General features: G+C 48.9%; 1 protein-coding gene across 1 annotated transcript; it reads right to left on the bottom strand.

Annotated features, from left to right (window-relative positions):
• Positions 1-1976: 1976 nt before the first annotated feature.
• Positions 1977-5011, bottom strand: INAFM2 (InaF motif containing 2). The gene has a single exon (XM_045532433.1). The coding sequence runs from the start codon at positions 4635-4637 to the stop codon at positions 4176-4178; it is 462 nt and encodes a 153-aa protein (XP_045388389.1). The 5' UTR covers positions 4638-5011; the 3' UTR covers positions 1977-4175.
• Between the last annotated feature and the right edge of the window lie 7445 nt (positions 5012-12456).

The following is a 12456-nucleotide window of genomic DNA, read 5'->3' as shown; positions in this document are numbered from 1 at the left end:
GAGAGTGAGTGCAGCTACAATTTGCTGGTGTTCTCTTTAGCAACCCACCCCCTTGAACCAGATTATGGGCTATGGATGTGGGTATGCAAGTGCATTATGACAGGGACACCACAATGACAGTAAGGCCAAGCCCATCCAACATGGTGATCAACCAGGTGATGAACCAACTCTGAGCAGGCACTGAGTTAGCACTGGGCATGAGAAATGAATGAAGCCACCACTGTCCCTCCCTCCACCAAGGGACACTGGGGGAAAAAAAAGTACAGCTGTGGCGGCCCTTTGTTACTGAATTGCAATTCCAGAAATACCTCCACTCTCGGTAGACAGGAAAGGGAGGACAATTATTACCCCTTTTAAATAGTGGTGGTAGTCCTGAAGCTTGTGACCTGACCTTTCAGTTCTCCTTAAAGAAACGTGTAGAAACAAGTAATTGCTCTGCATTCAGCATTTCAAAACAGGATATAAATACTCAACAAAGAACATGCTATCTTAGAATTGCCCGGTGAAAACTGATAAACAAGGTAGACAGAAAAGCTTCTAAAACTGTGGTCTCATACCACGTAGAAATCTAGAGCTGTTAGGAAGAGAAATATTTCTTATGGTTAAAACTTCAGAGAGACACTTCTTTGCACCTCAACATCAATGGGGGAAAGAAAAGATAGCCTCACAAACTCAGTCTAAAAGGGCTCCCTGACCACCCCACCCTCCAAAATGTCACTTTCAAATAGGATCTCTCTTCCTTCAAATTCGGGCTGTCGGGGAATAAATATACACAGTAACTTCTAACATAAGCAGACCTAGAAATGGTCCTGGCAGTCCAAGTGCAGAGTGGTTGAAGGAAACTAACCCCCCTTTGCAGACCTCTCCTTCCTGGCTTAAAACCTCATGGACAGTTTTGCGGCTAAGTTCTAACCCTTGAAAATAAAGCTATTCTGACACTGCTCCCCAGCCAACCAGGCGCTGTTCTCATCAGCCAGCAGCCTCCTGCTGCACGTACTGCTCTATGTGCCCAACATGTGAAGCCGTGTGCAGCTGCAGAAGCCACATGTCGCTGTCTGTAGAAAGGAGGGGCTGTGACTACAAGAGCCTCGGAAACGCTTTCACTCCCCTTCTGCTCTGCCATACCAAGCCCTCTGACAGAAAGCCATTGTGTAGGCTGAAGAGGGAAATAAAAGAAGGGCGGACTTTTTCCGTGCCTCCCTGCAGACTACAAGGTGATGTAAAAGAACAGTAGCTACCCCCCCTACAGCTCTGCTGAAGTGCAGGCCTCAGGGGGCCTGCTGACACAGGCTTCTCACTCCAGATTTGTACTGGGCAGCATTGTCGAATAATGAGCTGAGCTCAATTACTTACCATGTATTTTGCAGCATAACTAATCCCTTATATTTGTGCTTTTCACCCACGTTTTTTGTTTGCTTTAAGGAGAAAAAAGCCTCACCTTTGAAGCAGCCCACACCTCTCAGCCACTTGGCTCTCTTGCCTCCTCCATGGTAGACAAAGCTCTGACCAAGCACTGCAGACACACGTTTGTGTTTCCTGGCGTTAGCACTTGTTGAACTATCTAGGGGCCAATAGTTTAAAGGTGAGAACAGTGATGCTATCAGGCAGCTTATCCTCACCTCAGCGCTCAGCCAGCTAAATGTTTGCTGATAAATCTTAATATTCATGCTTGCTAGTCTCTTAGCTTCATCAGTTCTGCTCAGAGACCTGTAAAGCAGAACTTCTCAGCTTTTTTAAGATTGGCAAAAGGTGACTGTTCTTCCCACTCCATGATCACTTTCAGACTAAGATGGATTCTGCCAACCTCAACTCATCAATTCATTCAAGCCATCAGGCACTAAGAACAGCAGGGCAATTGCTTTTTCCTTCTAAACCTATTCATCACCATCCATCCCCCACATCTCAGACCACTTACTCTTCCAACCTCTGCTCCTTCCCACAAAGCACAGTAAGAGAAACAATCAACATACACAGACTTAGGCAGAGTTTTTAGAATGTATTTTTGTTCACCTGAAAAATAAAACTTTTAAAAAATATACAGGACTTTTTGAGTACAGGAATATCTTAAATGGCTGAATTATAAATAATGTCTCTGGTCATGTTCACAGCTAGGGCTGGACCAAATGTCCTAATTCCAGTGAAGGCTTTAGAGAGTCCGGAGGCCAGCAGCTGGACCTGCGAGTGCTCTCTCTAGACTCTCTGATCCATCCCGAAGTGGATTTAAACAGTCCAGAAAGCAGGGATCAGGAAGGGAACGGGGGATTGGACTCCCAGATATTCTCCTATGAGTTCAAAGGATTCTTGGAATAAGAGATCAATTTACAAATTATTAAAATATAGGACTAAAAATTCACACAGTAAATATAAATTACAGGCTATTATTGAAGTTATAAAGTGGCATTTTATGTTTTTTCCCCCAGTCTCCCACCAAAAATTTAAAGGCCTCATAGGCTTCCTAATGACTAAAGTCCTAGTCAGCTGCTACGAAATCTCTAGCCAGGAGACCTTGGAGGTGTTACCAGCCTGCTGGTAGGCTGTGACAGCTCAATTGCTATTATCTTGCCCACAACAGGACATGGCTTAAAATGAGGCTGTTGTCCTGTAAACTTGGATCAGAGCTAACTAGAGTGTAGGCAAGAAAACTGGAGAGACAAACTGTTTCAGGACTCAGGTGGGTAAGTTTTTGTCTTTTTTTTAAAAAAAGTGCCTCATTTCTCAAAAAGGAAGCACTAAGGGGTTTGATATCTCATCACTACCCACATTCAATTGCCTAAAAGCAAGTGGCAGAAGGAAATGGAATCAAAATTGAGGAAGTATAATTCTTGCTGCCCCAGAGCTATACGTTATGTCATTTCTCTTGATGTTTCTCTTCTCCTTTAAAAATTACAGGCTACATTTAAGTACGGGTTATCAGGAAAGGTAAAGACGAGCCAATTCAACCTTCGCATGGCTGGCCTATTAACTGGCTCTCAAAGCACAATCCTGAGTTTGAAGCCCACCTTCCAGCTTTTGATTCTGCAGTATAACTCAAAACAAGAGGACCTGTGATCAAAGCTCTCGTGTCACAACAGATTTCGTCCCAGTCGCAGGGCAGTTTGTCACTAAAGGCTCAGGAAAGATGGAAGGCAAAGGTGATTACTGGAACAAGACAAGATCTTGAGGAGCAGGAAAAAAAAAGAAAAAGATATAACACTTGCCAGTCACTCTACTTACAAAAGCTTTTTCTTCCTAAAAGAATTCTGTGTGGGGAAAACCAGGATTGAAGCACAGCAGCATTGCTCTTTCCCTTCCTTCCTCCCTGGCCCATATCCAGATACTTAGGGCTGCAACAGGAAGCCTTTTTGGTGGGGGCACAAGGGTGGGAAGAGGAGGGGATCAGTACATTCCTCACTCTCCCTAAACTGCTTCTACTTTGCCTAAGGTTTTCCACTGTCAACAGTCTAAGAATGATTATACTCTTTTGTGTAAGAATGTCATAAACTTATCTTTCAGAAACAGAAGGGGAACGGGGAAAGAGGGTGATGAAAAAAGTCGTGCCTGTGCCATTCTGGCTAGGTGCACTTTGGGGCCAGCAAATAGCCCTTGCTTGACCCCAGCAGTCAGCAGCTACCCAGTGTGTGGGAGCATACACAGAGTTCTATGTGATTATAGCTTCTAGTGCATATGTCAACAACTATATACAGGGATCTATAAATTAAATGCATCTCTGGCCACTGCAACTAGGTTGACGTACCTGAGCTCCACTACTTTTGGTGCCCTCCTCCTTGCGAGAGCTTCAGATTATTTTAAAAAAGAGCCCCAACAGCTCCCTCCTTCCCCTGAGTCTTGGGGGAAAGCCCGAGTCACCCCGGCACATAGGATACACCAGAGCTAGCGCCGCAGACGGGTTCGGTGCTGGGATCTCCCCACCCCTCCCCCCACCCCCCTATTGCTCAGGGCCCTGGCACAGCACGGTCCTGGGAAGACCAAACCCCGAGTCCCTGGCGAATCGTGGTCCCTTGGCTGAAGATCGGGCTGCAGGCCACTCCCGGGGCGAGCCTACGATCGCAGGGGTGTAGGGGGCGCGTTCACTCTCGTGGGGGTCACTCCCGCGGGCTCCCTGCCTCATCCTGCTGCACAGTCCTGTCTCTGAGCTTGGGGAGAATTGTTTCCGGACGCCCCCAGCGCGGAGGGGTTCAACGACTCCCCGGCGCCGCCGCCGCCTCCTCCTCATCCTCGTCCGGCCCACGCGGCCGCTCGAGCGGCCCTGCCTGGGGGCTGTCTATGGGGGGCTCCGGAGGCACCGGCCGCGCCGCTTGCAGCGGGGGTGCAGCGCGCGGTGCCTCACGGCGGGACAACCCGGTGGTGTTGGGCCCCGCCGCCGCTGCCCCAGAAGTCCCGGACGGGCCGGTGGCGTTGGAGCCGCCCGCGGGCGGGCCGGCAGCACCCCCCGAGGTCCCGGCGCCCACCGGCTGCCAGATGAGGCTGTAGTAGACGGCGAGCACGATGGCGGCCAGCGACACGGAAAGCACGTAGGCGAACACGGTGGCGAGTCGGACCCACTTCTTGTTGGTCTTGGCCGCCATCTTCGCCTTCTTGTCCCCGGTGTAGGTGGCCGGCTTGCCCCGCTCGGCCGGGGCCGCGTCGCGCTCCTTCATGGGGGGACCCCGGCCTTTGCCCCGGTGCTCCACGGCCCCGGCTGGAGGGGGCCTGGCGGCCTGGGAGGACTGAGCAGGGGGCAGCCCGGCGCCCTCGGTTCCCGGCGGCTCCGCGCTCCGCCGCCGCTCCTCACGCCGCCCGCCCGCAGCCCGCCACCGCGTCGCTGCAGCCGCCGCCGGGGCCTGGACCAGTCACCGCCGCCAGCGCCGCCGCCGCCGCCGGCCCGTCAGCTGCTTCCCCGCCGCCGCCACAGCCACAGCCGCCACAGCCGCCCGGCTCCGCGTCCCCATCCGCCGCCGCCGCCGCCGCCGCCGCCACGCGCTCTGCCGCCGCTGCCGCCGCCTGCCCGGCCGCCGGCCGCCCGGTCTCCAGTGGCCGCGCGGACAGCGCGCTCCGCTCCAGCCCGGCTCCCCCGCCCCGCGCGCCGGCCACAGGGGGCGGGGGAGAGCGCTGCTGGGGGCTGCCTCTTAAAAGGGCGACGCCGGGGTCCGGAAGTGCCGCGCGGGGAGGCGGGCTGCAATCTGGAGCCTCGAGCCCGGCCGGGACGCCCAGTTAAGAGGAAGTTAAGGGAAGCTGGTTCTTAAAGGGGCGACGTAGCCGCGGCCCCGCGCGGGCTGGCGCGGCGAAAACGAGAGCCCCGGGTGCTTCTTTAAAAGGGGAACGGCGGCGTGCCGGGCGGGCGGAGTGCGGAACTGGAAGGGGGGCGGAAGGGGCTGTCGGAGCGCAGAGCTGTCAACTCTGGCACCTCCCCGCTCCGCCCCGAGGCTCAGAAGTGACAGGTGGAATAGCAGCCAGCGGTTTCGGACCTCAGGCCTCGGTTTACCTCCTGAAGTTGGGGTGACACTACGCTCATGCTCTTGGCTCGCCCTCCGCTCCACGTACCCGGCCCCGGGAGGGTCTCCTAGGCCCCCTCACACCCAAAGAGCCTGGCTCACGTCCAGCGTGGGCAGCCAAGGAACCCGGAGCGCTCACTGAGGCCACACCTGGTCGTGTTTCTTCTCCCGGATCCAGGCTGGCATTCGGGGGTCTGCTGGGACCGTCCCAATTCCCTGTCCTCTTAGAGCCCCGGGATCAGGCTGCCCAGACCTCCCAGAACCTCCCGGACAGACCCACCCACGGACTGAGTTGGTTCTCCAGACTCATCTGCCGCCTGAGCCCCAAAGTTCATAAGAGGTCCCTATTTGGGTCTTCCGACTGCCAGGTTTGGCATTGATTTGGACCCAAGAGGCAGCCCTGAACCGGTGGAGTTTTGCTCCCAGGGCTCCTAGAGCGTTTGCCCTCGCTGATCCTCTCCTGGCCTCAAAGCCTGGGCGGTTGTCCCCGCTTCCCTTACTCCTTCCCAAGTGAGGTTTGTCGTCCCTGGCTGCAGGCGGGGTGGAGGGTAGGGGGGCAGGCGATGGGCTTTGTGTCTGGCTTTGGATCTCCTGGGTCCTAACAACACTTCTTGATGCTGTGCCGCTTTTCCGTGCCTCCTCCCTGCTTCCACCCTCCTCTCTCCTTGCCTTCTCTCCTCCCCATTCCCCCTCTATAAGGCTTTCCAGAATTTCTGGTTTCTTCCTCCTTGAATCCTACTTCCTGTGTTCCCAGAACTGGGTGTGTGAACCACCTGGGTGTCTGAATGGGTGAGGGAGACTGTGGCTGCATGTGTGTTGGGGTACAGGACTGTGGTCCTCATGGGTTTCTGTGGGTGAACTCCCTCTGGCCCCCTGCCCTGGGAGTGTGACCCTGGTGGCCAGGAACCCCTCTGCCCTTTCCACTTCCCCTTATCCTCCAGGAAACTTTGGCTTCCAGACATCACCCCCTGCCCCCATGAGGACGCCCCTTCCCAGCACTGCTGCCTTGCCACCTGAGAGGCACAGAAGGCAAGTGCCTACCAGAGCTGAGTGTGCTGGTGGACTGCTGGAACCACAGGCCTCTAAGCCAATCCCATTCCTGATGGAGGCCCAGGTGTGGGTCTGCCACTAGCAATGGCTAGCTGGATGCTGTTTCAAGGAAAAGTCTGCCTTTTTACTTTCTGAAAAATTTCAAGCATATTTGGAAGTTTGGAGTGTTGCCTTCTATGAGCTGATGGGGAAGAAAATAACCCATTCCTTCCCCACCCTGCTCGCAGGTTGGCCAGAGCTACTGTAGCAGGGTGGCCTGTTGAGTTACAAATCCTTAAATTGTGTCTGGAAGTTGTCCTCTCTTCAGGCTCTTCTGGGCTTCCCTCCCGGCAAGACTGTTCATACAACCATCCCAAGGTGGATTATTCGTAAACATTCCAGGTAAGATCAATGCAAAGCTTTCTTGGATCCCATTTCTTGAATGCACTCCATATTGCGTTTCCATATTTCTGCTGCAAATTAAACTTCCTTCCTGCCTGGTTCCCAGTGGAGTAGGAAAACAGCATGTCACTCTTCTATACCAAAAACTAATATACTTGAAGCCGTTATTCAATTCCTCTCACCCTGTTCTCCAAACTCAACAGTGCCAGATTCTTTAACCTGTCATCAATAAACCCTATTTATTAGCTGGATTTACATAGTGTCTTCTACCCCAGGAACTCAAAATGCTTTCAGATATAATTGAGCCTGATCTCCCTGGTGCTTGAGCCATTAAGAAACCATTAGAGTATTCCTGTTGCAGGCAACTAAATGGCCCCCTAGTGGCCTGAAAGTGAATATGCTTCTCTAAATGCCTCTCCCCTACTAAGGGTTGGCGTGAATTAGAGAAATCAGAGAATCCAGGCAGCATGGGGAGAGAATGGGCCCCAAAGGCCATCTTTTGTGAATACTGCAAGGGACCCCAGTGCCTCCTCCACGACCTCCCCAGGGAACACTCTCCAGTGTCAGCTAGAAGACCATCCATGATGATGTGTGTACCTTATTGTCCATCCCCTGAGGCAGCTCTTTCAGGCTTTGGAAAGTTCTGACCAATTGTAACAGCAGCAATAATGATGCCCTTAGTATGTGCTAGGCATTATATTAAGCACTTACATTCCTTGTCTCATTTTTCTCACAAGAACCGGTTAGGTAGTACTATTTATCTTCATTTAATAGTTGAAGTAACTGCCTCAGAAAGGCTAAGGAACTTGCCCAAGGTCACATACTAGATACAATTCAAACCCCTGACTCCAGGGCATTAGGTTCTTGATCCCTGCCCTACTCTGCCTCGCAGGTAAAGCTGAACTTTGTCTCTGTAGTGGCTGTTGTGGGGTACCACCCAGGTCATCCTCAGGATGGAGGTGCTCATCCTTCCAGCTGTGGGGAGTGTTGGCTGCCAATGGCTCACAGCTGCGACATCCCTGGGCCTTGCCGTCTGGTGCCAGAAGAAGCTGCCTCTCTCTCTCCTGGCCTACAAGACCAATAAATAGAGCCAAGTCACAACAAAGCCCGGCCAGAGATGTTCAAAGGCCTGCTAGAGAAGAGGAAGGCTACACCCTGAAGGAGCTGCAGAGGTAGCTAACATATAATGGCTGGAGGCATAGGCTAGATCAAGGTGAGGTCTGGGCTGACCAGTAAGTTGAACAGGGAGACTTTATTGTTACAGGAGTATTCTATGAATCAGGACTTCATAGCCCAACAAGGATACTGGGAGACAGGAGAAAGGCAATTGTCCACCAAAGTGCAATGGAAATGCCAGAACTATTATGGCAGAATGTGGAAGAAGGGTTCAAATAGCTCAGAGAAGTGGGCATACTATAGTGGGTATTCTATGTAAGGCCAGAAACCACTTAAGTTCTGCAGGAAGGCCCAGAAGATACTCTGGTTATCAAAGCAAGAAGGAATGCACTAGTGAGAGGGGTACCAGCATCCCTGAGAAGCTCAGTTTTGGCTGTCCTCTGTGGGCCAGGCCTGACAACAAGAGGCCATTCTAGAACGGGCTCCCTGATAGCAATGGAGATGATAGGATCATAAAATAACAGAAGCCAGACATTGGCACAACGATTGTAATGAGCTGGAGTGGCAGTAAGGGGTCCTGGCCAGTAGAGCTGTGAAGATGGTTGATAACATATTACAGCATCCCTGGGGCAAGCTAGATGGGCAGCCAGTAAACACATTGCTCATTCTATACCAGTGGCTCTAAAATGCTTTGGTTTCAGGATCACTTTACACTCTTAAAAACTGAGGTCTCCAAAGAGCTTGTCTTTATGTAGGTTATAACTATTGATATTTGACATATTAGAAATCACCAAGAATTTTGTAAAATATCCATTCATTAAAAAAGAATATGCCCATTACATGTTAACATAGATAATGTATTTTTATGAAAAATAACTATGTTCTAAAACAAAAACTAGTGAAAAGAATAGCTTTGTTTTACATTTTTGAAAATCTCTTGAATGTGGCTTTATACTATAGAAGACAACTGGATTCTCATATCTGCCTCTGCATTCAATCTGCTGGAAATATGTTGTTTTGGTTAAAGTATACGAAAGAAATCCAGCCTCACTTAGATATGAAGTTGGAAAAGAGAGGAGCATTTTAATAGCTTTTTCAGATAATTATGGTTCAGATAAATATAGTTGTTTTTCTTTTCAGATAATTATGGTTCAGATAAATATGGTTGTTTTTCTTTGACTCTACACCAAAACTCAAAAGTAGTATTTCCTTAAATGGTGGTTGTAGACAATGAAACTACATCGATGAACTTTTTGTACTCAATTACATTAAAGTCCTTTGATCTACGTTGCCTTTTGAATGGCAGTTTTACCCATGCATGATTTTGTAACATTCTGCTTTGGTCATTTGGAAAATATTGGTTCACTGAATTATATAGATATTTCAAATATTGATAAAGTTCATTATATAACATTTAAAATCATATTTGGTAATTACAGAAAAAGTTTAAATATTGGGAATCTAGCAAGTTCATGATAACGTACACAAATTTTCTAAAATTCTGATTTTTACTTGAAAGCTCAAATTTTATAATTGACAACACATACTATCAGTTATTTTTCTCACAGTGATGGGCTTACTTGGTTCGAGTTTGGTAAAACATCTGCCAAATAGACAAGTGTGAATAACCATAGTTTATCCATCAGTTATTTTTCCAAGTAAAAATGGTGTTCCATGAAAAAAGTGGCTAGTAGAGCTCATAACCCAATTGCACAAGTGCTTTTCCCCTAGAGAACCATTATATTTACATAATACTTCTATGTGCAGTAGAGTACTTTCCATATAATCATACAGAATATTAAATAGACATGTATTTAAGGGTCATAATTTAATAAAATTTAATAATTGTTATTTCTTTGTTAAGGATATTCTTAAGTAAAACTGTCCTTCTTCTTCTTCTTCTTCTAATAATAATAATAATAATAAACAACTACTAGTTCAATTTAGTGCCACAGCCTTGGTTTGTTAAGACGCCAGAAGTTTTACCCACCGTTACTTTTGCACCATCAGTGCAAATGTCAACACAGTTAAAAAGGACAAGTAATATGTTAGTATTATTATGAAAATAACTTTGACCTTGTGAAACCCCTGAAATGGTCTCAGGGACTCCCAGGAGTCTGCAGACCACACACTGAGAATTGCTGAGCTGTACAATGAAAAGAAATCAAGGATGAAAGACCAGGAGGTTGATGGCAATTGCTCCAATAAAAAGTCACAATCTTATCTGGTTTCCAAACCTGATTTAAGTTTCAGATCTAGAACCTGACCCAGGGGTCAGGTCCCCAGTAGTAAGCTTCCTGCAATACTATGGCAGTACAGTAATGATTTCCCTACTCCCTCCCCTAGGGGACCTATGGCCACTTACTTGGGTAACTCTATAGTGGGAAAAGTAGAACAGCCAAGCGCTTTGCAAAAAGGTCTGCTGGATGCAGTATCTGAGTTGACATTGATACCTGACTGGGGATGGACTCATCATCATGGCCCCTGGTAGAGTAGCCAGAGGTAAAAATATATACAGGCTCATGAGCTGTGGCAAATAGCTTTGTTAGAGGCCTAGAAAGAGAATATTAGAGGATTGGAAACAAGAAGGTCTTGGGAAGAGACATGTGGCTATATCTATGGGAGTGGGCACAAAGTACAAAGATCTGTATATTGGACATTAATGCCCACCAGAGAGCACCCACCATGGGGAGATACTAAACAATCAAGTGGATAGAATGAGTTAGAGTTGATGTTAGCCAACCTCTGTCATCGACCACCCCATGCTGGCACAGTGGGCACATGAATAAAATGGCCCTGGTGGCATAGATGGAGGTTACACATAGGCACGTGTGTGGTAATAGGGGTGGCCCAACAGAATGGGCTCCCATTCACCAAGGCTGATTTAGGTATTATCACTGCCAAATGTCCAACCTGCCAGCAACCGATGGCCAGCCAGCCACTTGGTAACAAGTTGACTACATTGAACCTATTCCATACTGGAAGGGTCAGTGACTCATCTTGACTTGAATAGGCATATAGTCTAAATATGAATTTGTCTTTCCTGCTCAAAGGTCACTCTGTGGGAGCTTGAAGAGTATTTAATTTACGGACATGGGATCTCACATAACATTGCATAAGACCAAGAGTCACACTTTATAGCAAAGACTGCGCACATGACCAGGGATCTTTTGGGCCTATTACATACTTCACCACCAGAGGCTGGCTGAATAGAGCTGACAGAGTGATAGAACAGCCTTTCAGAGGTGCAGCCAAAGCACCATTTTAGTGATGATGGGACACCATGCTCTGAGATGAAGTATGCACCCTAATTAATGCCTATTATATGGTACTATGGCCCAACACGTAGAATAGAAAGGTTTAGGAAGCCAGGGATAAAAGTAGGAATGACCCAATTGCCATCACTCCCAGTGACCCTTCTGGGGGAATTTGTGGTTCCTGTTCCCATAGTTCTGTGCTTTCTGAATTCAGAGACTCTGGTTTCCAGAGGGGGAACACTTCCACCAGGGGACAGAACAAGAACCCCATCAACTCTAAGCATGGCTGCTTTCTGTCCTTTAGACTCCCTGTGCCAAGAGACCAGCAGGAAAGAAAAGGAGTCACATCCAGGAAGGGGTAATTGACCTTGATCACTTGGAAGAGATAAGGCTTCTGTTCCATAATGGGGTCAGGAGAGAAAATGTTCGGCACCCAAGTGATCCACTGGGGTATCTCTTGGTAGGCACAATTTTCATGGAAAGTGGACACATTGAGGAGCATGGTCTGAAAGGACACGGTGATTAGGTGACAAGTTAGTCCCTTAGGGAAGCCCTCTAGACCAGCAGAGGTGCAAGCTGAGGGTAAAGAGAATCTAGAATGGGTAAGAGAGAAGGGAGATGATGAGTGTCATTTGTGACATCATGACTATCTGCAGTAGTGGGGGCTATAGTTTATCCCACTTAATTCTTATAAGTTTCCCACAGAAAGATCACCAGAATGCTGAAGAAGCTATTTCCTGGTGGAGTGAACTCATTATATGAAGTGAGCAGGTCCGAGCCCTGCAAGGGGGTACTGTCGTGGTTGCTGTGGTGCACCACCCAGATCCTGCCTTAAGGACCAAGGAGCCTATCCTCCAAGTTGCCAGGAGTGTTGGCTGCAGATGGCCCACACCTGAGTTTCTCCCATGGCATTTCCTTTGGCTGCCTTGCCGGACTTCTTGACCCCTCTCTAGGGGTAGTCTGCCCGGTTGATGTGGGGTTCAGAGGTACAGCCCTCTTATCTGAGTTGGGGCTAATTCTGAAGGGTTATCCCAACCCCAGAGCTCCCTGTGGAGGTGTTCTGTGTTGTGACTGCATTGTTGATCAATTTCTTCCTCTGCTCAAGCCTGAGTCTTTCACTACATCAGAGATGTTATCTCTGAAAGCACCCAATAAACTTCCTGCAAGCAAACTCTGTCTCA

This window comes from Lemur catta, chromosome 1 (genome assembly GCF_020740605.2).
Source record: "Lemur catta isolate mLemCat1 chromosome 1, mLemCat1.pri, whole genome shotgun sequence".
Taxonomy (NCBI): Eukaryota; Metazoa; Chordata; class Mammalia; order Primates; family Lemuridae; genus Lemur; species Lemur catta.
This window is presented reverse-complemented; position numbering and strand designations above follow the sequence as displayed.

What these genes read in the sequence shown, in the direction of transcription:
- INAFM2 (XM_045532433.1), bottom strand. Translation starts at nt 4,637, where the DNA reads ATGAAGGAGCGCGACGCGGCCCCGGCCGAGCGGGGCAAGCCGGCCACC.